At 38.6% G+C, this 23,445-nt stretch overlaps 1 protein-coding gene across 2 annotated transcripts in view; it reads right to left on the bottom strand.

Annotated features, from left to right (window-relative positions):
- PLCE1 (phospholipase C epsilon 1) overlaps positions 1-23,238 on the bottom strand; it is a 131,376-nt gene extending 108,138 nt beyond the window's left edge. For both annotated transcript variants that reach the window (XM_087702600.1, XM_087702601.1), the window contains exon 1: positions 21,805-23,238. In XM_087702600.1, coding sequence (XP_087558726.1) covers positions 21,805-22,716 — 912 coding nt within the window. In that variant the 5' untranslated portion in view covers positions 22,717-23,238. The remainder of the gene's footprint in view (positions 1-21,804) is intronic.
- Between the last annotated feature and the right edge of the window lie 207 nt (positions 23,239-23,445).

Below are 23,445 nucleotides of genomic sequence, written 5' to 3'. Positions count from 1 at the left end.
GTTCCAAAATGCATACTTCTAATTAATACAGTGTTATTCACTATGTTTATATCAGAACTGTTTTGATTACCTTTAAAAAATATAAAACTGTAGTATGGTTTATGGTTTATGGTTTAATAATGGTTTATGGTTTATGGTTTAATAATAAATAATAATAATAAACCATAAATAATAATAAACCATAGTAGTAGTAGCAAAAGGGGAAGATTACAATTCTGTAACGGTAACTAAGCCACAAAATTTGGAGGCTGAATTTATTCAGACTGCCCCACATTTAAGTATGCTGCAGCATTCTTGAACTGCATTTCACTTTTTTTTTTTTAATTTCCAAATTTATATTGAATTAATCATTCCTAGAATATCTCCTGAGCCGGCTAAAGTTTCATTTTCTATGGTTTTCTCAAAATATTTGGATAACACGAGTGATTTCAAATTGCTACGCTTTTCAAAATGTTAATATTATGCAGCCTACGAAGTTGATGGCTCTTGCTTTCTTGCATTCAGTGTTTCTTAACTACAAAAAGAATCTTCTCTGCAGAAGCAGGAGATTATAGCTTGCAATCATAAAGGGAGACAACAAGGCACCTGTCTCCAGAATGCAGGAATTTCTCCAACTGTCTCTAAAGAAAGTTCCTCTCACCTTTTTTAAAAAAACAAATAGTATCTGCTTTCTACATGGAAAAGGAATTTGATTAAGATTTAGGTCAGAGAAAGGTAAATAAAGTACATTTCCTTCTAGAGCAGGGATAGCAATAGCAATAGCAGTTTTGAGAATCTCTTCTGACTTCTGTACTTAACTAATGTTTGTTTTTCTGAGTTTTCATTATTAAGCCAACTACTATCTGAGACTTAAAATACATTTGAAAAACTTCAGCCAGATATGCTTGTAAGAGCCGAGATGGCGCAGTGGTGAAATGCAGCACTGCAGGCTACTTCAGCTGACTGCAGTTCTGCAGTTCGGCTGTTCAAATCTCACCGGCTCAGGGTTGACTCAGCCTTCCATCCTTCCGAGGTGGGTGAAATGAGGACCCAGACTGTGGGGGCGATATGCTGACTCTGTAAACCGCTTAGAGAGGGCTGAAAGCCCTATGAAGCGGTATATAAGTCTAACTGCTATTGCTATTGCTGTATTTCCCTGTAATATCTGAAGGACTCCAAAGAGAAGTTTGCACACTGTCCTAAACATCATTTGATTTTTACAGGTGTTTCTTAGTAACGCAACAGTGTCTATTTGCCTTAAGCTTTCAAAACAGAAGAATATCTTGTAAGAATCTCTTTATTCTTCCATTTCAGTATCAGTTAAAATCAATTAGATAATCTTCAAGTGCATAGAAGGGGTGTGTGTGTGTGTGTATGTGTGTGTGTCCGTGTGCATGTGCGCGTGTGTGCGTGTGTGTAAAAACCACATGAAGCTTATATATATAAAGAGGAAAAATCACAAAAATATTATAGCTAGATTTGTAACTCTAGCAATGTCAACTTTTACTTTTACTTTTTACTTTTATTGAAATTTGTACGCCGCCCTTTTCCCTGGAGGGACTCAGGGCGGCTCACAGTTTAAAAAGGGGGGGGGGAAGGACAGACACAATATTCCACATGGAGACAATACAACACAACAGTCACACAATCACACAATTCGAGTGGGGTTAAAATCTTAACCCCAGGCCAGCCGGGACAGCCAGATCTTTAAAGTGGCGCGGAAGGACTGGAGGGTGGTGAGGGTCCGAATCTCCACGGGGAGTTCGTTCCAGAGGGTCGGAGCAGCCACCGAGAAGGCTCTCCTCCGGGTAGTTGCCAGTCTGCACTGGCTGGCTGATGGAATTCGGAGGAGGCCTAATCGATGCAATCGAATCGGTCTAGTGGAGGTAATTGGCAGTAGGCGGTCTCTCAAGTGACTATTCACTACCAACTATTCACTACCAACCATTTCTCCAAAGAGGCAGTATTTGCCCTAAACATAATTCACATCACGAAATTCTGTTACTGCATTAGCATAAATTACGTAAAAGCAGGTTGATAACTTTAAAGTACAATTATTTCTAATTATTTCATACTGAGCAGCAGAAAGTTAAGGTCGGTCCAAAATCTACACAGCCTTTTCATTGTAGTTTCCTTTTCTCAATGGGACTGTATTGTTATCTAGTTAGTGGGATAGATGTTGACTTTACTATATATAGCCCATAGATACTTCCAGTTCTTCTCTGGGTTATAGTTCTAGTCTTTACTCCTCAAACATTTCTGAAACTTGCAAGAGCTCAGAGATAACATGAAAAAAACAATGCAGAGAATCTAATATGCAGAAGAGACACAGTATCATAATTTGGAAAACTGAATAGACAATATGTTTCTATTTTTCACATTCATAGCAGGGGTGGGTTTCAGGCGGTTCGCGGCGGTCCCCGCGAACCGGTTGGTCGGCGAACCCGGACGTAAGTAACTTCCGGGAACGCAGATGGGTCCATCCGCCCGCCCGTGTTTCTTACCCGGTTTTGACGAGTTCTGCACTTCCACACATGCGCAGGACGCATACAGCGCCTGCACGATCCTCCAGGAGCAGCTGGAGCATCACACAGACGCTAGTACGCATGCGTACACTGCGCGCGTGCATGAGGACGCCGCCGGCCCCGTTCCAACCAAACCGGTTGGAACGGGGCGAGAAACCCACCCTTGATCCATAGATATAGTTATCCTAATCCTCCAGAATAATTTTACATGGAAATCATGCATCCGTAAGACCACTTCAAACTAACACAACCCAAGCAATAGTAATGCAATATGGGTAATTCTCGACCTACGTCCACAACTTGGATCAGGATTTCTGTTGCTGGTTGTTAAGTAAGTCACACTCGATTTTCGGACCGTTTTTTTCCCCATGGTTGTTAAGTAAATCACTGCAGTCATTAAGCAATCGAAGTTTGCCTATTTTTTTTCTTACTTCCTGTAATTGATTTCTACAACTTGCCTATATATGACTCTGTAATACCTTACTCAATATGGTAATAGTAATAGTATTCGATTTGATACTATTTTCTTTGCACGCATTCCAAAGGACAGTTTTATTTTGTGAAATAAATTGAGCATTCTTTCGGAATTCAAATAGCACAATGATAATTAGCTATTTAAAAGTAGAATTTGAGATGTTTTGGTTCAAAAGAATCCATCATAATATGCACCAGAAATTTATACTTTTAATACATCCATTGCAAACCTAGCCCTGGTTTGAAATTTGGCACTTCTAGGAGGCATGTAAACATTTAGTAGCATGGGTTATTTATTATTTCACTCTCATAAGGAAGGGATCAAAATCCAGATTTATCTGAGCTGTCTCCAGATTCCACTTCCTATTTACAAAACAGACACCCCTAAAGAGCAGCCATAGAGTAATTTCCATGGTCAAATAATTCGCAATCTAAATCCTGCTAAATAAATTATGTCAGTGTGACTTTCTGGAATCCAAGTTTTTTTTTTTTTTACAAACGTCCTATATCATGGGATTTTAATAACTATGAGGAACTCTTATCAGCAGCCTCAGCATTCCATTCTGCTGCATTCCAAACCAGGATGTCAACCTGAAGTTCACAGCTTAATTGTAATTTGTTATGTGAGATTTTCCTTCCAATTATAAATCTAGCAAAATGAATTTACATTTATAACTTGTGTGTTTTAATAGACCCAGTTCAGTTTGGCACATGGGGACCTTTTTTCTAAGTGCAAATTATTTCATGACCTGGACTGAAGACAGTGGTGGGTTTCAAAAATTGTTTGAACCTACTCTGTGGGTGTGGCCTCCTTTGTGGGAGTGTCCTGCCACCCATGTGACCGGATGGGAGTGGCTTGCCGCCCGTGTGACCGGATATGAAGATGCCGACGACACTTGTCAGAACCACCTTAAATCACACACAGCACTGGCATGCATAAGAACAGGATGTCAACTTGTTTTTTAAAAGGCATCTTTGGTTTGCGTTAAAACAACTTCAACACACGCAATGTTCTGATTCCACCACAAACGCAGTAGTCATCCTTACCTTTCACAGAGGCACTGAGTTTTATAAATAGGAGCATGATAGTGTAGAATAATCATATCCAAGGACCAGTGGTGGGTTTCAAAATTTTTTGGAACCTCTTCTGTAGGTGTGGCCTGCTTTCCGGGTCCACTGGTGGATCCTCTTCTAACCAGTTCGGTAGATTTGATGAACCGGTTCTACCGAATAGGTGCGAACTGGTAGGAACCCAGTGGTGTAGGGTTTCCTGCCTAAGCAGGTGGTTGGACTAGAAGACCTCCAAGGTCCCTTTCAATTCTGATATTATATTATATTATTATATTATTATATTATTATATTATTATATTATTATATTATTATATTATTATATTATTATATTATTATATTATTATATTATTATATTATTATATTATTATATTATTATATTATATTATATTATATTATATTATATTATATTATATTATATTATATTATATTATATTATATTATATTATATTATATTATATTATTATATTATATTATTATATTATATTATATTATATTATATTATATTATTATATTATATTATATTATATTATATTAATTATATTATATTATATTAATTATATTATATTATATTATATTATATTATATTATATTATATTATATTATATTATATTATATTATATTATATTATATTATATTATATTATATTATATTATATTATATTATATTATATTATATTATATTATATATTATATATTATATTAGTATAGTATAGTATAGTATAGTATAGTATAGTATAGTATAGTATAGTATAGTATAGTATAGTATAGTATAGTATAGTATAGTATAGTATAGTATAGTATAGTATTATTTATACCTAAAGCAGCCAGATTGTTTTTTCCATAACTTTGCAAATCCCTTTAGAATTTTTGAGAGTCTCCTGTAAGACGTTTTCATACACGGATGAGCTGAATTTCTGAGACAGCAGAAAGGGAATGTAGCATCTTTCCAACTTATTGTTTCTTCCAAACAAATCAAAATCCAATTCAGTTTTTTAAACAAAAAAACTAGCATTACCAAGAAGCCCTTTGACTCTTTTTAGATCTTAGAGCACATTTCAAAGCAGGACCATTCCCGATCACCAATGGAAGTCAGTTGCAGAGAGGGAGGTCTCCGTAAATTGAGGGAGGAGGAACCCACAAACGAAGACTTTTATCAGAAATACATAAATAAAACAGCATGCAAAGATCCCATGCTGGCTGCTAATATGTTTTATCAGTTTGCAAATCTTCAAAGTTTGCTTTCTTTCCATGGGACTTGCAACAAAACGAAGTCCTATTTCTAAGTGTCAGAGCAATGGCCATCTATTTAATAACAGGCGCTTCCATACATGGGCAAAAAACATTGTTTTCAAAGTTTCCACTCAAGCCTCAGCAAGATTAAAGTTTTCCCACTGAAGGTCATCTGTACAACTTAACATATTCCCAATTCCAATCATTTGTAGCTTTGTAAAAATGTATATAGTTAAATTCTGTGAAAGATTGAAGCCACCAACACCGAAATTCTCATTCAAGCAAAGCAATAAAATTATAGCACTTGATAACAGGTTGGGTAATGAAGGGAAGAAGGTTCTTCTATGACAAGTTCCTTCATTCATTGTTCTTTTTTTAATATTGAATTTTTCTTTAAATATTCCAAGCTCTTTCTCTGTACGCACAGATAATGTGAAGCAACCAGATAATTCAATGAGTTGGCAGATTCAATTTTGTTTCCACTCATTTGCGCTATCGGCTAGATAAAGATGTAAATTAACATTCACAATTTGAATTTAAAACGGAATAATAATTTGGTCTCACTAGAATCATTCATAGTATGTTATATTACATTCAATTTACGATCCCTAATACAAGCACATTTCTATTTCCTTAAAATAAAAGGAATTTCAGCATTGGCACATATGCGATGACAGCTTTATAAATATATTAAAATTTTGGAACATACCTGAATTTGTTCTCACTTAACAAATAAAATATGCTTTTAAAGTGTAAATTAGACCCTAACCGAGATAAAATATTACAGATAGTTTCTGCTATGGCCAGTAACATGTCAAGGGTTTATAAGAAAGCTTTTCTGAGTTTCCCCACTGGAGTTCAATGTCATACAAGGCATCACTCTCTGAATTTAAAACATCTGGCTTAGGGCCAGGAGAACAAAAATACTTTATATTAACTTCTCTTATCCTCTGGAGACTATTACAGAGGCGGGAGCTGCAACTGAGACATCTATGAGATTTATTTTGCTTTATAAGTGTTAGTTTTAACTGAAACGTTTGTATATGTTACAACTTGCTTGCAAAACTTCATAGACACTTCTATCTCTCTAAGCTATATTGATATTGGGGCAGGGGTGGGTTTCTCGCCCCGTTCCAACCGCTTCGGTTGGAATGGGGCCGGCGGTGTCCTCGTGCACGGTGCACACATGTGTACTAGCGTCTGCGTGATGCTCCAGCTGCTCCTGGACAATCGCGCAGGCGCTGTATGCGTCCTGCACATGCGTGGAAGCGCAGAACTCATCAAAACCGGATAAGGACCGCGGGCGGGCGGGCGGGCGCGCCCTTCGCCGTTCCCAGAAGTTACTTACTTCTGGGTTCGGCGACCAACCGGTTTGCAGGGACCGCCGCGAACCGGTTGAAACCCACCCCTGTATTGGGGGTATACCACTATTATGACAGCTCATCAGAAACATAAAACTGAACTTCAGGGAAACATGGGATGTAGTTCTTAAACAGCTTTTTCTAAAACAGGGAATTGCTTATTTAAACCAACTCTCTTCCATTTTAACAGATATCAGTACGGGCAGATATAGGCTGGCGGACCTAATCAGACACACTCACACAAGACTTAAACTACTTGTAGGACTAAGGGAGCTAATGTCCTTAATAGGGCAAAAAGAAAACTATTAACTACTTTACTACTAGCCTTCTTATTCCTTATCAAAATAACAGGATGTGTAATGATTGCAATAATATGTGACTTTATTTTCAGAGGAAAATTAAGGAGGGCTGAGGAAGCTGAAGAAAGTTCTTGCTGTTCAAGAAATTTAAATAAACTAGGTATAATCAGTAGTGAACTACTTCTGAATAATAGAGATAGCATTGGTCAGCTTAGTTTTTGCAATATTAGTTCCTTTTGTCCTCAAAATTGGTTATCGGTTCTAAGTTTCTGCGCCTCTCTTCCACTCTGTTTCTCCTTTATTGGACAATTACAGGTCCCCTAGCTGCAAAGTAGTGCTAAAATATTTATACAGTCCAAATAAAAGAGCAATATTACTTAACATTGGTGCCTTAGCAGTGAAATAAAATCTATTTGCAGACCTGCTTCTGGAGAGCTAAACTATTTTCCTATTGTTGATCCTTAACACCATTTTGTTCATGCTAACTTGTTCAAAACAAGAACGGTTTATTTTTCCATAACCGGTTACCTTATTTTATTTTCATATTAGGGCATTTCGCTGTAATGCAGGCTATCTGGCATCTATCTGGATCTCTGGATCTTTCTTTTTGATTTCACAAACATCTGCCTTTGTCTCTGGGTCTCATTTAGAAGTCTTAGACCTCCAATCAAATGTAGCTTTTCTCATTTGGATCAAAATCCTGGCAAATTTAATATCTCAAGTAACTTTTTGTTGGTTTTATCGAATTACAGAAATAAAAAAAACTTGTTTCATTGTCTATTATGTGTGTTACTTTATATGGCATTATAATAAACTTACGATATACTGTATGCAATTATGTATAAATACATGTCACATACACATGCATATACTGTATGCAATTATTATAAATACATGTCAACCACACAAACACAAGCACGCACACAGATACTATCCTTTCTTCCAAGCACTTTTAAGTTGTAGCACAAACTAAGCAGGTAGCAAATACAATATATAGGTTGTAGGTATCATTTTTTGATAAAAAACCTACGATTTTTTGATCGGAGACTTTTGTGACTAAATGCACTTCGGTAGAAATCGGAGACTATTAACAAAAATCTGGCATATCGGGGAGTAAGCTAAGTTTAAACCTTTTAAATCATTATTTATTTCCACTGTGCACATAGATTGAAGGGCATTTAATCAGGTGAGTCTGTACTTACATATTCAAGTGGAGGTTTTGCGATCTTAGGGGGGAAAAATCAAACCCTAATTCTAACAGGTTTATATGTTCATTCCATCCGATTCGAAATAATATACCAAAGACTCAAAGAGAGCAGAGCGGAGCTGAGTATTGATGCAGTATTCATCCATCCCTATCTTTTATTTTTAAATAACCAGAAACCTATGCAATTACTTCACTTCATAGGTAAAAGTTTCACAGGACAGTTGGTGAAGTCTTTAGAAAGTCCCAGTCTAGTTTACCAATATAAAACTCAGACAAATTCAGGAACAAAAGTTCACATTAAAAGCACACTTAATATATTCTGATAGTAAATAAGGTGTACTTTGCAATCTATTTATCCATTTATCTTATCAACACCTCCTTCCTTGGTAATATGCAATTGCCAGCAATGTAGCTATGGGCAAATTAAATTTTTTAAAAAAGTTTTCAAATAGTATGCACTACTCATCCTTTTTACACCATCCTTTCATGGTGATATTTGTCAATTATTTTAATATTCCTTTATATTGTAACTGCCACTTGTTTAGACCAAAATAACAGAAACTCTAGCAGAGTTCTCATTCAAAGCTGACAACCAGTGAAACATATGTGGCAAAAGAAAGTTTTCTCCATTTAAAAAAAATGTAAGAACTTGTTTTATTATGCCCTGCTTGAGAACTGCCAATTGCATTTAAAATAGCAAGCAGTTCAATACATCAAAATCAAATTATTGTTTTTCTGTGATGGCTTACATTGTTAAAATTACAGTGCATATTAAATAGTTCCATATAAGCACAGTGAAATAAAACTTTATATTAATAAACTGCAATAAAAAGTAATTTATGGTATAAAAAGTCATTATAGAACAAAGCATTTTTTTTCACTATCAGAAACATACAATACTGAATTAATAAAGAGATACTTCTAAAAGCAGCTTTATTCTGAACTCATAAAAATATTCAACATTAGTGCAAGAGTCAAGCCACAACTGTACATTTAATTCCACCTAATGTTTTCTACATTACTAGAATTATTAAACAATGCCTCATCTAAAGGTTTCAAAAACAAGACAGTAAATTCCAAAACTGGAGTAGTGTAATAAAGTTACTTTCCAGCAAACATCTATAAACAAATAGCATTAATCTGATTATAAACAATAAACTGGCTTTTATAATCCATGACCAACTTGCTAAAGAAATCAATACATAATCATTAATGGGAAGCCAACAATAATTATGCACATATCTAACAAATGTGGTTTTCAGCACTTAAAAGCATGGTTAATGTGAAATCGTTCTGCTGTTAAATTGTAAATAGTCTTTGGAGAACATATTGCTATCACGCTTGGGGAAAAGTAAAGTTAAATAAAATCTTTTCTCAGTGAATATGCCATACCTTTTCCACTTAAGGATCTCCAAAGCTCACTTATCCAGGTCATATCAACTTGAACCCAATGCTACATTGAAAGATGGAATGCAGAAAAGCCATACGACACATACACACAAAATCCAGAGGAGCCAACTGTACTCAGCTCTGCAGGATGACAGTTTGTTCCTGTCTCAAGAAGCTGTGCCTAAAAAACCCTGTGGAGAAACGAGTAACGTGGTGCCAAATCTTAATCCCTTTGCTGAATTTCACATGGTCCAGCCTCGCTCCAGTTCCTGCAAAAAAACCTATTTCTCTAATGGCCATTTATTTTTAAAAGCACATCAAAAATTCTGGAAGCCTTTATGGAACTGGAACTGAACCCTTCTTAGCATATATATATATTTCCCCCCCCCTGAATGTTACATGTTTTACTGATGTGTTTACACATTCAAACATGTTAGCATGTTTTCTGGAGCTTACATATTTACACGGGCAAATTCAGTGTAGAAACTTAAAAGAGTTGAATACATTGGTTCAGATCAGGGCTGGGTTTCAACCGGTTCGCACCGGTCCCTGCGATCCGGTTGGTCGCCGAACCCGGAAGTAAGTAACTTCCGGGAACGGCTAAGCCCCCCCCCCCGCGCCCGCACACCCGCGCCCGCTCCTTACCCGGTTTTTTTGAATTTCGCGCTTTCCACGCATGCGCAGAACGCCTGCGCGATCCTCCAGGAGCAGCTGGAGCATCGCGCAGATGCTAATACGTGTGCGCGCGTCGCGTGCGCGAGGACGCCGCGTGCGTGCACACGCGCGCCGCGTGCGTGCGTGAGGACGCCGCCGGCCTCGTTCCAACCAATCCGGTTGGAACGGGGCGAGAAACCCACCCCTGGTTCAGATTTACCAGTATGTGCTGTGAATTCTGCAGAGCACCGTCTTTTCAAGAAACTTAGATCTTCAGAGTTCGGCTGAATTATTATATATAACTCTATACTAATTCTATTATTAGTATGGTTCAAAGAATTAAATATGGTTAAAACAGCAAAAAGACTGTTATCCTAATTAGCCTAATGAAAGAAAGAAAAAATGATGTAGCAAAACCATGCAAACTTAGCAATATGTCTATATCTCATCAAAATATTGATAAGGGCAATGAGTGAATTTGAGCAGGTAATAGAAAAATAAAAATTTCCCATTTCAGGAAGGCAGAAATATCTCAATATTCATAAAAGCCAAGAATCTCACGAGGTATCCTTTATAACACTCTCCCTTTCTGCTTATTTCCCCCAGCAAGTTGATTCCAAGATATTTAGGAATATAAAATTAGTTAAGGGGCCGAAGTGGCGCAGTGGTTAGGGTGCAGTACTGCAGGCCACTTCAGCTGACTGTTATCTGCAGTTCGGCGGTTCAAATCTCACCGGCTCAAGGTTGACTCAGCCTTCCATCCTTCCGAGGTGGGTGAAATGAGGACCCGGATTGTTGGGGGCGATATGCTGACTCTGTAAACGGCTTAGAGAGGGCTGAAAGCCCTATGAAGCGGTATATAAGTCTAACTGCTATTGCTATTGCTAATCTCACCGACTCAAGGTTGACTCAGCCTTCCATCCTTCCGAGGTGGGTAAAATGAGGACCCAGACTGTGGGGGCGATATGCTGACTCTGTAAACGGCTTAGAGAGGGCTGAAAGCCCTATGAAGCGGTATATAGGTCTAACTGCTATTGCTATTGCTATTAATTAAAAATGACTTTGCAATCAGTAACTTTTGGCTGAATTATTGGAATGACAAAAAGAGAAAGATGTGCATTCCTTGTATCGAAAGTGACCAAGTATAGTTATAAAGAAAAGCACTGAACCTAAGCATTTTAACATTTAGCCCAACTCAGATGCTATTTCCTAAAAGTTAGAGCTAATCATTCAAAGTCTTGTAGGTGTACTGAAATAAACCTCACTAAATTCAGTGGAACGTATTTCTAGCTAAATGCAGAACATATTCATGTGCAATAGTTAAGTGCTAGATTAGTAGGGAGACCCAGATTCAAGTCCTCCCTCAGCTATGAGAGTACTCTGGAAAACTTTCTTTCAGTCTAATAGCAATAGCAATAGCAGTTAGACTTATATACCGCTTCATAGGGCTTTCAGCCCTCTCTAAGCGGTTTACAGAGTCAGCATATTGCCTCCAACAACAATCCGGGTCCTCATTTTACCCACTGTTGTCATATAACTCCTTGTGTAGGTGTGGCGGTCACCCATGGCCCAGTACATAACAGGGCATGCGCAGCCACGCTGAACCACACAGGAAAAAACAAGTCCCAAAAGATAAAACATCCTGACCAGGATATGACCATATATAGACAGAACTTCCCGGAGCAGTAGATCAGCAATTGTAGTTTGACAGGCTGTCTTAAATCACATGCTGATTGCTCCTCCTGCCTTTGTCCTATCTCAATAAAAGGGGCTCCCAGGGTCCAATCTGGGTCGCCTCATCCCGGGAGAGCTCGTGTCTGTGTCTTTTCTCAACATTGGCCTCATGGGCGACCCACGGGTACTTCACAACCCACCTCGGAAGGATGGAAGGCTGAGTCAACCCTGAGCCGGTGAGATTTGAACCGCCAAACTGCAGAACTGCAGTCAGCTGAAGTAGCCTGCTGTGCTGCATTTAACCACTGCGCCACCTCGGCTCTGCATATCCTCTTTGAGCCTTATACGGTACCTTTTGAGAAACTTACCATCCCCACCATGGCCGCCATTTGGTAACAACCCCAAAAGTTTTTTCTTTTTTTTAGCATCCCAATTCCAAACCAAACCCAGAAGCAGTGACTCAATTGAAACCTCAGCAGTCACATAGAAAAGCTACATGAGTTATATCTGAGCAGGGGGGGGGAAGTAATCTTTTCTAATACAGTTATTAAAAACTGAGTAACTAACCCTGTGGATTTTGTAAGGCTGAATCACTGGTATAGGTGAAAGACAAAATTGGTGATAGTGGTAGAAATTTCCATACACTTACAGAGGGAAGCTTCTTTTAAAATCGTAAGCTATGTACATACTAAGACATTTCATCCTCAGCTTCAGAAATACGTAGAACAGTAGATTTTCACTTTTTTTATATGCTAGCTCTTGGAAAATATCAAAAATATTAAAAGCCAGTAATGTGAAATAAATTCAAATTAAGAACAGCAGAGCACTTAATACGAAGCCGATGGGTCCATTGGTGGAACCTCTTCTAACCGGTTCGGTAGATTTGACGAACCGGTTCGGTAGATTTGACGAACCGGTTCGGTAGATTTGACGAACCGGTTCGGTAGATTTGACGAACCGGTTCGGTAGATTTGACGAACCGGTTCTACCGAATAGGTGCGAACTGGTAGGAACCCACCTCTGGTGACATTACACTTACCGTAACTGCAGTTCGGCGGTTCAAATCTCACTGGCTCAAGGTTGACTCAGCCTTCCATCCTTCCGAGGTGGGTGAAATGAGGACCCGGATTGTTGTTGGGGGCGGATATGCTGACTCTGTAAACCGCTTAGAGAGGGCTGAAAGCCCTAGGAAGCGGTATATAAGTCTAACTGCTATTGCTATTTTTTCAGTAAAATGTCTTGACGGTATCTTGGCATAGAATTTATCTATTTTATACAGAAAGTGCAAAACATGAATAAAATACTGTCCTAAAAACATTTGCAACATCGTAAGTTATAGAATTGATCTTACTTTTCCTGCTCTCCAAAAGTATATGGAATAGACCTAATATGTACAGTAACAAAAATTAAAGCATTGAAAAATGCTTCCCCCACATATGGAAATGAGGGGATATTTAAAATTACTACATTAAATTAAAAGATTGTTTGGCAAATTAAAGAAACCTCAATTATGCACCTAAGTATAGAAAGAAAGAAAAACTAGGATGGGATAATAAACCACAGAATGTTTCTAGTGGTGCAATATAGAACAGTGAGGAGATATCACAGAGAAGTGGGCACCTCTTTTATTGCATATAATTTAATACAATTTCCATATTCTTATTTTAAGGAAATGCTTTTCTATATAAATTTAGCTGCAAAGTAAATATCTGAAAGTTTTAATCAAGTCTCCACCTGCTGGTCAACATGTAATTTCAGTAATGCAAGATACAGAATAAAAAGCTTTTTTTAAAAAAAAACAACCTATAATTATTAAAATACATGGGAAATAAAATACAGAAAAAATCTAATGGATTTTAATGTTAAAAATAAAAATGAATGCACAAATGGAGGAAGCTAGAAACATTCTTCAGGAACAAAGGAAAAATGTATACTGATTTCTTATCATCTCTTCAAATGTAATTTGAATTTCATCACTTCAAATGTAATTTTATTACTTTAAATTTAATTTTAGAACCCACCCAGGTTGCAATTCTGAATATATTAACCTACACATCCAATAAACTCCATAGGATTTGTTCTAGCACACATGGATTTTAGAGATTACTGGAACAATTTTTTTTATTTACAGGGTGTCCAATAAGATTCGCTTTTGTCTTTTAACTAGACACAATTATATTCATTTTTTTCTCCTCTGATCATTTCTTCTGTGTTTCCCCTTTATAAAATGCAAACAGGAAAAACTATAAATATGTTGAGAATCAAGGGATGATGCAATCTAATTATAGCATATTTTCAGCTACTACTCCAGAAAGAAATACGAAAAAATAAAATCTGACTATACCTTATGTCCTAATTTGATTATTAAAATGCTGGAAGTATTTTTGTGGTTCCGTTCTCTGTTGCTTAAACATGAAATGTAGAGATGCATGGGAGCATTTCCCAGTTTCATGTCACTTTGACAAAAGCTGTGTAGTAATAAAGATACATATTCCAGAAAAAAAAGCTGTGCAGAACGGATCCTTCTGCCAGCAATGAGAATCAATAGCAATAGCAATAGCAGTTAGACTTATATACCGCTTCATAGGGCTTTCAGCCCTCTCTAAGCGGTTTACAGAGTCAACATATCGCCCCCAACAACAATCCGGGTCCTCATTTTACCCACCTCGGAAGGATGGAAGGCTGAGTCAACCTTGAGCCGGTGAGATTTGAACAGCCGAACTGCAGAACTGCAGTCAGCTGAAGTAGCCTGCAGTGCTGCATTTAACCACTGCGCCACCTCAATATTCAGCACAGCAGATACAAAGAGCTGAAATTGCATCTTCCCAAGGACTAAGACTGCATACTGTATCTCAGAGATAAGATGTCTGGAATTATACAGACCAGTGTTTCTCATCCTTGATAATTCTAACACGTGGGTCGTCAACCTGGTTCCCTACCGCCCACTAGTGGGCGTTTCGGGATTCCAGGTGGGCGGTAGGGACTTCGGAGGTTAAAACCTCCTTTTGAGCGAGTGGGCAGGCGCACACATCAATAAACCAATGTGTGCGTGCACCAGGGGTGGGTTTCTCGCCCCGTTCCAACCGGTTCGGTTGGAACGGGGCTGGCGGTGTCCTCGTGCACGTGTGCGGCGCATGCATGCATACTAGCGTCTGTGCGAGGCTCCAGCTGCTCCTGGAGGATCGCGCAGGCGCTGTATGCATCCTGCGCATGCGTGGAAGCGCAGAACTCGTCAAAACCGGGTAAGGAGCGCGGGCGTGTGGGTGGGCCCTTCGCCGTTCCCGGAAGTTACTTACTTCCGGGTTCGCCGACCAACCGGTTCGCAGGGACCGTCGTGAACCGGTTGAAACCCACCCCTGGCATGCACGCAAACAAGCAAACACGTGGGAAGAGGAAGGGGAGGAGTGGAAACTGATAGCAGGGACAGGCAGATAAGTTTTGTTATCTTATAAAATAAAGCGGAGCAGAGCAGTTGCAAAACAGGAGAAAGAAAAGTTATAGGCAGGAGAGAATTGTTGTTGGCTAATAATAGTAAGTGGGCTAACTAACTCAGCCTTACTTTTGTACATTGCCCTAAGGAAGGTAAAAAAAAGGGAGATAAAAAGGAAAAGATAAAAAAAAATAACAAAAAAAGGGGAGAAAAATAGAGAAAGGGGGATAAAATAAAAGAGGAGAGTAAGCAGTGTTTAGTCTGGCTCATAAATTAAGTTTTGTTATCTTATAAAATAAAAGAAAAAAATAAGTAAAGGAAGAAGAAGGAGAAAATTAAAAAGGGGAAAAAGAGATCCTTGATATAGTGAAATACGATAAGAAAGGTAAAGAAGAAGAAGGCAGGAAGAGGAATTTTGTTTTGATGGTGACACTTAATAAAAATTGGCACCTAATACATGGTGGTTCCTATTTTACTACTTGTATTTTTACATGCTTTAGAACTGCTAGGTTTACAGAAGCTGGGACAAGTAATGGGAGCTCACTCCATTACGTGGTGCTAGGGATTCGAACTGCTAACCTTTCTGATCGACAAGCTCAGCATCTTAACCACCATGTGATGCCTCTTTAGTATTCCATTATTGTGCCTATTGTCAATCCTTGATTTGCAAAAGGGCTCTTGTGGCCAATATCTGTTTTTTTTTTAAACTTTAGGTCCATTCTTCCAATGCCTAAATTTCGAGCACTATGAAAAGTACTCATATATTTTGTTCTGACCCCCCTTCTTTGCTCGCTCACAGACGACAGTCAGACAGACTTAAAAGGAAATAACTTCATCAGTCCTGGCTCACGCTGGCTGCGAGCCCAAAAATAAACATAAATAAAGTCTCCGGCAAAAAAGGTTACGCAGCAGAATGCAAAAACAAAGAGCTAATTACAGCAACACCAGGTTTACAGAAAGAAAGCAAATCACTTCTCCAAGTGTCTCTTCGAATCAGGGTTACAGAAAGCAAATCACTTATCCAAGTGCCTCTCACAAACAAACCACAACCAATGAACGACAAACCATGAATGAACGTTGACTTCTGCAACCAGGGCGTGGCACCATCAGTCCTTTTATCACCGCACTAACGAGCCCCAGCTGCATTGTTATTCCTGCATCCCGACTCAACTCACAGCAAACTTCTGCTGAGTCACAACATATTTACATTACAATGCTAAACTGTTGTGGCTGCAAGAAGGAAATAGAAGCATTAGTTTCTGTCTTAAATGAAGTGGACAAAGAGATGGGTTTAAATAGTAGTTTGATTGCACCGCAACATAAAGCATGGTGATTTGTGATCCAGGCTGGTTTGGATGGAAACAAGAAACTTGTTTACTTTAAATAGAAACAGATGCTTCTGATCTCCTTGGATTCAGTCCAGGGCTAGGAAATAGAGGAAAGCATATTTATACAGAAGGCAATTGATGTTTACATCAAATCACATTACATTCAAGTGTCGAGTCGAATGTTCAAACTAACTTTCAGAGAATGCAAGATTTCCCTAGTTCTATATTCTACCTTCCCCTAAAAGCTGGATGGTTTATCTTATCTCTCTTCTTGCCTAAACCTTTTGGCGTTATTTTTAATGTGTAAACAATTATGAATATCTTAGTATGAAGTAACCACTCTTAGCCTCTCTTAGTCTTCCAAACAAAGGAAAAAGGGGGTTAGTAAGAGCATTAAAAAGGGAAGTACAGAATAATTTATTTAATGCTGCAATTATGCATACAATTCTTCCCTAATCTCTCTTAAAATATACACACCAGAATATCAAATATCTATGATCTCAGAACATAGCAAACCTGCATTCATCAGTGTTGCCACTAGATGGTGCATCCATTCCATTAAAAGCATTAAGTTGTTTTTTTGCACAGCAGTTTAAGGTCTTCGGATATAATTTTATTTATATTATTTATAGCTATGCTTACCAAACTACAGCCAAAATATTTTTCCACTCTTAAAACCTATAATCACAGGATTTCCATTAGTTGTTTATGATAATTAAAGCTCCACCCCCCCTAAAAAAAATAGAGAAGTTTTTAGACACTAAAAGGAAAAGATAAAATTAGATTGTTTCTCATACCAAATTTTTGGCTAATTATTAGCAATAGCAATAACAATAGCAGTTCGACTTATATACCGCTTCATAGGGCTTTCAGCCCTCTCTAAGCGGTTTACAGAGTCAGCATATCGCCCCCCACAATCCGGGTCCTCATTTCACCCACCTCGGAAGGATGGAAGGCTGAGTCAACCTTGAGCCAGTGAGATTAGAACCGCTGAACTGCAGATAACAGTCAGCTGAAGTGGCCTGCAGTACTGCACCCTAACCACTGCGCCACCTCGGCTCATTATTAACTGTAGGCCAGTTCTAAGATTAATGTGGATATGAGAACTAATAATTTATTTTGCGGATAAGTAACATGAGACCAATTTACAAGGATGGTTTATACATTTCATTATATTCTTTTTTTCTAAGGCCCTATCAGCCGTAGAACCTTAAGTTTCAAACACCAAAGCCTCTTTCACACAACATTCTAAACTATTTTTGATGATGATGATTAGTGCGCTCTACATGGAGCTGCCCCTAAAGAGTGTTCGAAGACTGCAGTTGGTCCAGAATGCAGCCGCGCGAGCGATATTGGGTGTACCCAGATACACCCATGTTACACCCATCCTCTGCGAGCTGCACTGGCTACCAATTGGTCTCCGAACGTGCTTCAAGGTGCTAGTCATTACTTTTAAAGCCCTACATGGTTTAGGACCTGGCTACCTGAGGGACCGCCTCCTGCCACATACCTCCCAACGACCAACAAGATCGCACAGGTTGGGCCTCCTCTGGGTGCCGTCGACCGGACAATGCCGGCTGGTGGCTCCCCGGGGGAGGGCCTTCTCTGTAGCTGCGCCGGCCCCGTGGAACGATCTACCCGCAGAGATCCGGACCCTTCCCACTCTCCCGACCTTCCGTAAAGCCGTCAAGACCTGGCTGTTCCGGCAGGCCTGGGGCTGTTGATTGATATCCAGCCCCGTTGAGATGGAATGGATGATGTGGAATTTTAATATTGTATTTTCTATTTGTAAATTTTAAATGTTTCTTTGTCTTGGGAGCAACTGAATTTGCAAGGACAGAGAATACCTCAAAATGGAACCGCATATTTTAATACACAATGGTATCTCAGTAGCCATCGTTAATTGGTTCCAGGAGGCATGATGAGTACCAAAAACGCTGAATACCAATCTTTTTTTTCCCCAATAAGGAATAATGTAATGAGTCACAAGGCAGCTGACGATGACAGGTTCTAGCTTGTGTGCTGAATACTAAACAAAAGATGAGTACCAGGGCAAACTTTTCAGGTCAAAATGCATTGAGTACCAAATTCAGTGAGTTTCAAAACAGTTGAATAGCAGCTACTACTGTACATGAGATGAAACATATAAGAACTTTGAAAAGCAGTGGTCCTATTACCTATCCCATCACATATATATCTTGCTTACATGAACATTTAAGAAACAAACGCTAATACAGTGGAGCAGAGATTTGGGACTTCCAGTACATGGTCCATTACACTAAGGGGGGCAAGGATAGTTGATGCGCAAAATATACATTGCAACGCTTATTGCAAAGCCTCTCAACTATCAAACGACAACCCGGCCTTCACGTGGTGCCCCCCGTTCCCACCAATCGGGCTCTGTCGACCCTTGGGACTGGCGTCCCCTTGGGTATATCCAGCCGAAACAGCTTCCATGGATCGCCGTATACACCTGACAACCGAGGTGGCGCAGTGGTTAAATGCAGCACTGCAGGCTACTTCAGCTGAATGCAGTTCTGTAGTTCGGCTGTTCAAATCTCACCGGCTCAGGGTTGACTCAGCCTTCCATCCTTCCGAGGTGGGTAAAATGAGGACCCAGATTGTTGTTGGGGGCGATATGCTGGCTCTGTAAACCGCTTAGAGAGGGCTGAAAGCCCTATGAAGCGGTATATAAGTCTAACTGCTAACTGCTAACAACCCTAGCCCAGGACCGAAAACAGTGGCGTCAAATTTCCATGGAAGTCGCCTATACCCACGATGGGTGAAGAGGCGTCAAGTACAAGTACGAGTACCATTACACTAAAAAAAAAAAATTTAAATCTAAACCTGAATGAAATTCTTCAAAGCTCCTTGTGTTAGGCTCCCATGTTAATCATTGCTTTAATTTTTTATTTTTGGCAATAAATGTCATATAAGGAGAAAATACTACAGGTGGTCCTCGACTTACAACAGTTCATTTAATGAACATTCAAAGTTACCACGGCACTGAAGAAAGTGAATTATTATGAAATGTCAGTATGTAGTTATGTATTAAATCTTGGTATGTTTTATGTTGAAGGATGTTTAAACAATTATAGTCAAATGAAAATGGAGGCATGATGATAATAACATGTATAAATATTTGAGTTAAACTACTTGAGTTGATATGAATTATGTTTGTTGACTGTGGAAGAGATGCACGAAAGCCTTTTTGTAACCAACTGATACACTTTCTACAGTATGTAAAGAAGGAGGTGTTGTGTTTGTTTTGAAAATTAAAAATAAAAAAACTTTTATTAATAAAAGAAAGTGAATTATCATAAGGAAAGAGCGACTATATTCCTTAGAAATCTGCAACAATCTGTATGATAAATTAAATCACCTCACTAATATTGACTTTCTACTGTATATGTGAACAAAAACTTTATTGCTGTCCCTATCCTTCAACTATATAAAATCAATTTAGTATTTTCTAAAGTGGGAACTGACCTATTTCGATCATAGCCTAGTTTTGGTTAAAGTAAATGAATGAATGAATGAATAGAATCACTATTAAAAAAAGATTGAAGTAGAGAATGGAGGGACGAAGAAATGGAAAGGAGTGGAGGGTAGAAGAGAGAGGAAGAGAAGAAGAGATAGTAGGAGTGGAAGAAGAAGTGTGGAGGAGAGGTAAGGGAAGAAGAAAGAGGTAAGGAGAGGTGGGTGGAAGGGAGAGAAAGAGAAGGAGAGGAGGGAGGAAGGGAGAGAAAGAGGAGAGAGGGTAGGAAGGAGAAGAAAGAGGGTAGGAGTAGGGGAGAGGTAAAGGAAGGAAGAAGGGGATGGAGAGGAGGAAGGAAGGGAGAAAGAAGGGAGGGAGAAAAGAAAAGAAAGAAAAAATAAGGTGGTGTCATAGCAGGTGTGAAGGATGGTAAACAAAGCATTTCAAACTATACTTTATAGCCTTTTAAATGGAATAATAATAATAATAATATAAGAATGGCAAAGAAAAAGAATAACTATGTGAATGTATACCTATAACTGTATGTAAGAGAATAAATGACAGTAAAAATATAAAGCACAATACAGGTAAATAATATTTGGTCATAAGTAGCTAAGTATAAATAAATAAAGAATTGTGCATAAAAATGGATAACGAATAAGGAGATTACGAACGTAAGATAGAAATGTATAGAAGGGAAAACACTAAATGCAAAGAAACCGATTCGGAACTGCGGTATGATATACGATGGAATTTATTGTTCCTATGTTGTTTTTAAGTTATGCGTTTGTTTCTGTTGATGTGTTTATGTGTTTAAAATAAAAATTTATTAAAAATGAGAAAAAAAAGATTGATAACATTCTTCCCATATATTTAGAGCTCTTATTCCATCAAATGTCTTAAGTAGAACTAAATATTATATGCAAAAGAAAAGCAGAGTTACTACTAAGTAATAGCCCAAATTGAACACTGTCATCAGTGTTTCTGAGTATATTATTTTTCTTAAAACTTCAGAGAATTTGTTCAGTTCACATTGGACCAAAAAAGGGTAAATCATTAGCTTGAAATCTCCAATTTAAGTGGCTTGCCTTGAAAAATTAATGGTTTCTCTTTTGTTCTTAAATTGGAAGTCGAACTCTAATACAGTATCTGCAGCAGGCTGTGTACTATTTATTGGTACACACTTAGTAAGACTTTGTTAAATAATCATGTTCTTTTCTCCTTCTGTGTCACCCATAAATCTCTTTAAGTAAGTTCACTGAGAAATTTAGACAAAGAATTTCCTCACTGAAGAGAAGATAAATTCAGTGAAATACCGAGCCGAGGTGGCGCAGTGGTTAGGGTGCAGCACTGCAGGCCACTTCAGCTGACTGCTAGTTCTGCAGTTCGGTGGTTCAAATCTCACCGGCTCAAAGGTTGACTCAGCCTTCCATCCTTCCGAGGTGGGTGAAATGAGGCCCCAGACTGTGGGGGCGATATGCTGACTCTGTCAACCGCTTAGAGAGGGCTGAAAGCCCTATGAAGCGGTATATAAGTCTAACTGCTATTGCTACTGCTATTGCGATCACCATTTGTTACCTTCCCAGCAGGTTTCTGACAAACAGAATCACTCAACTTTTAACTGCTATTTAAAGAGCTATTTAAAAAATAAATTCTGCATCTCCCAGCCACCATATTCCGAAATCGGATTTTAAAAAGACACTTACCCCATTCCATATAGATTGCAGAAGGTAGTAATATAACGCCTGGTTTATTGAAACTTGTGCGATCTTTAGCTGCTCTGACATAATCCCCGTGTTCCTTAACTCAGCATGAATCTTCCACCGAGCAACACAATTCCAAGCCACGGCCCCTATGTGCCCTGATGGTAAAGTCCTTACAATTGCTCTGGTTCCAGTGTAAACTGATTTCTTAATCTCCTTATCGTTTTTGCAAAATCTTCTTATTAATAAGGTGGAACGCTCCTTCTTACTCCGGGAAAATCTTTCCTCCATAATGTTGTTGGCGGTGCAGTTATCAAAATGGCCCGGAAGAGATTTGGAAGGCATCCTTCCAATAAAATTGCTACTTGGGAAATTGTGACCTGAGCTTTCCACACTAAGTTTTGGAGTTCCTTTTGTGAAACACAACAATCGATCCACGGAGGTATCCGAAGAATCGTGGAGTTGTCCAGTTTGACTCCCACAGGACGGCAGCTCCAGATAATTACAAGCGCAGCAGGCAGTGGAATCATTAGTGCAAGACACACAGTCATTCCAAATTAAATTATTACCCAAAGTATGCCCACTTTTTGAGATACTATTGGCCTCTTCAACGTAACTGGCATTTGTACGCCCGCTTTCCTTTTTGTTGAGCGAGGACTGGCTTCTTGAAGACTTCATTTGAGATTCATCCATGTTTAATTGAATTTCAGAATACATGACTCTTCGCCGCGAAGAAGGAATTCCAGCGTCTGAATAATATTTCTCTTTCTTTGGAAAAGAATCATACAGTCTATATAATTGATTCTGTATGGCATTACTCTTACAGTTTTTCTGTACATCGTAATTTATGTTAAGGAATTCCAAAGCAGCAGGAATGCATGTGCCACCATGCCAGGCATTTTCTCTATCAGTCATTTCTCTGGCATCCGCTAAAATAAAAAAAAACGCCAAGCAGTATTTCCTAGCAGGATCGTCTTATATCAAGTTAGGAAAAAGAGCTGTGTATCTGATTTGCCACTTCATAACTGGCACCTATAGAGCTCATCTCCATTATTTCCATTCGGAATGGCAAATATTGGCCACAAATGAACTGTAATATATAAGTAAGCCTATTTCTTTGGGAAACAAGCTGACCCCATAACATTTTTAAAATGCGTGTGTATTTTTCCTCCAAAGCTACAGTGTGATGAATGTTACCGATACAAAACATGCAGTTGTGTAATTAAGAGTCTCCCCAAAATTCCAAGCACTTGGCTGGTACGGAATATAAATTACAGTGAGTATTTGTTTGGATCGTGACAGTATTTAAACTTGTTTTCTTCCAACAACTGATACTTTTGTAATAGAATATAGTGGTGTTTTCCCTCTTGTACACGTCATAAGAGAACAGAACAGGAAAAGGTCCTTGCTTCCTACGTCACGCAACTTCCAGGTGGTTTTCTGTAAGAAAAAAACACAGTGTTAATGATATTAAATTACATACTCATACATAAACATGTGTTCTGACCCCCCCTTCTTCGCTCGTTCACAGGCGACAGTCAGACAGACTTAAAAGGAAATAACTTTATCAGTCCTGGCTCACGCTCACCAAAATAAACATAAATAAAGCCTCTGGCAAAAAGGTTACGCAGCAGAATACCAAAA

The sequence above is a fragment of the Thamnophis sirtalis genome, unplaced genomic scaffold (assembly GCF_051295495.1).
Source record: "Thamnophis sirtalis isolate CommonGarterSnake01/CBP01778 unplaced genomic scaffold, rThaSir2_p1.2 scaffold_15, whole genome shotgun sequence".
NCBI lineage: Eukaryota > Metazoa > Chordata > Lepidosauria > Squamata > Natricidae > Thamnophis > Thamnophis sirtalis.
Note: the sequence above shows the minus strand (reverse complement) of the source record. Positions and strands in the feature narration are given on the sequence as shown.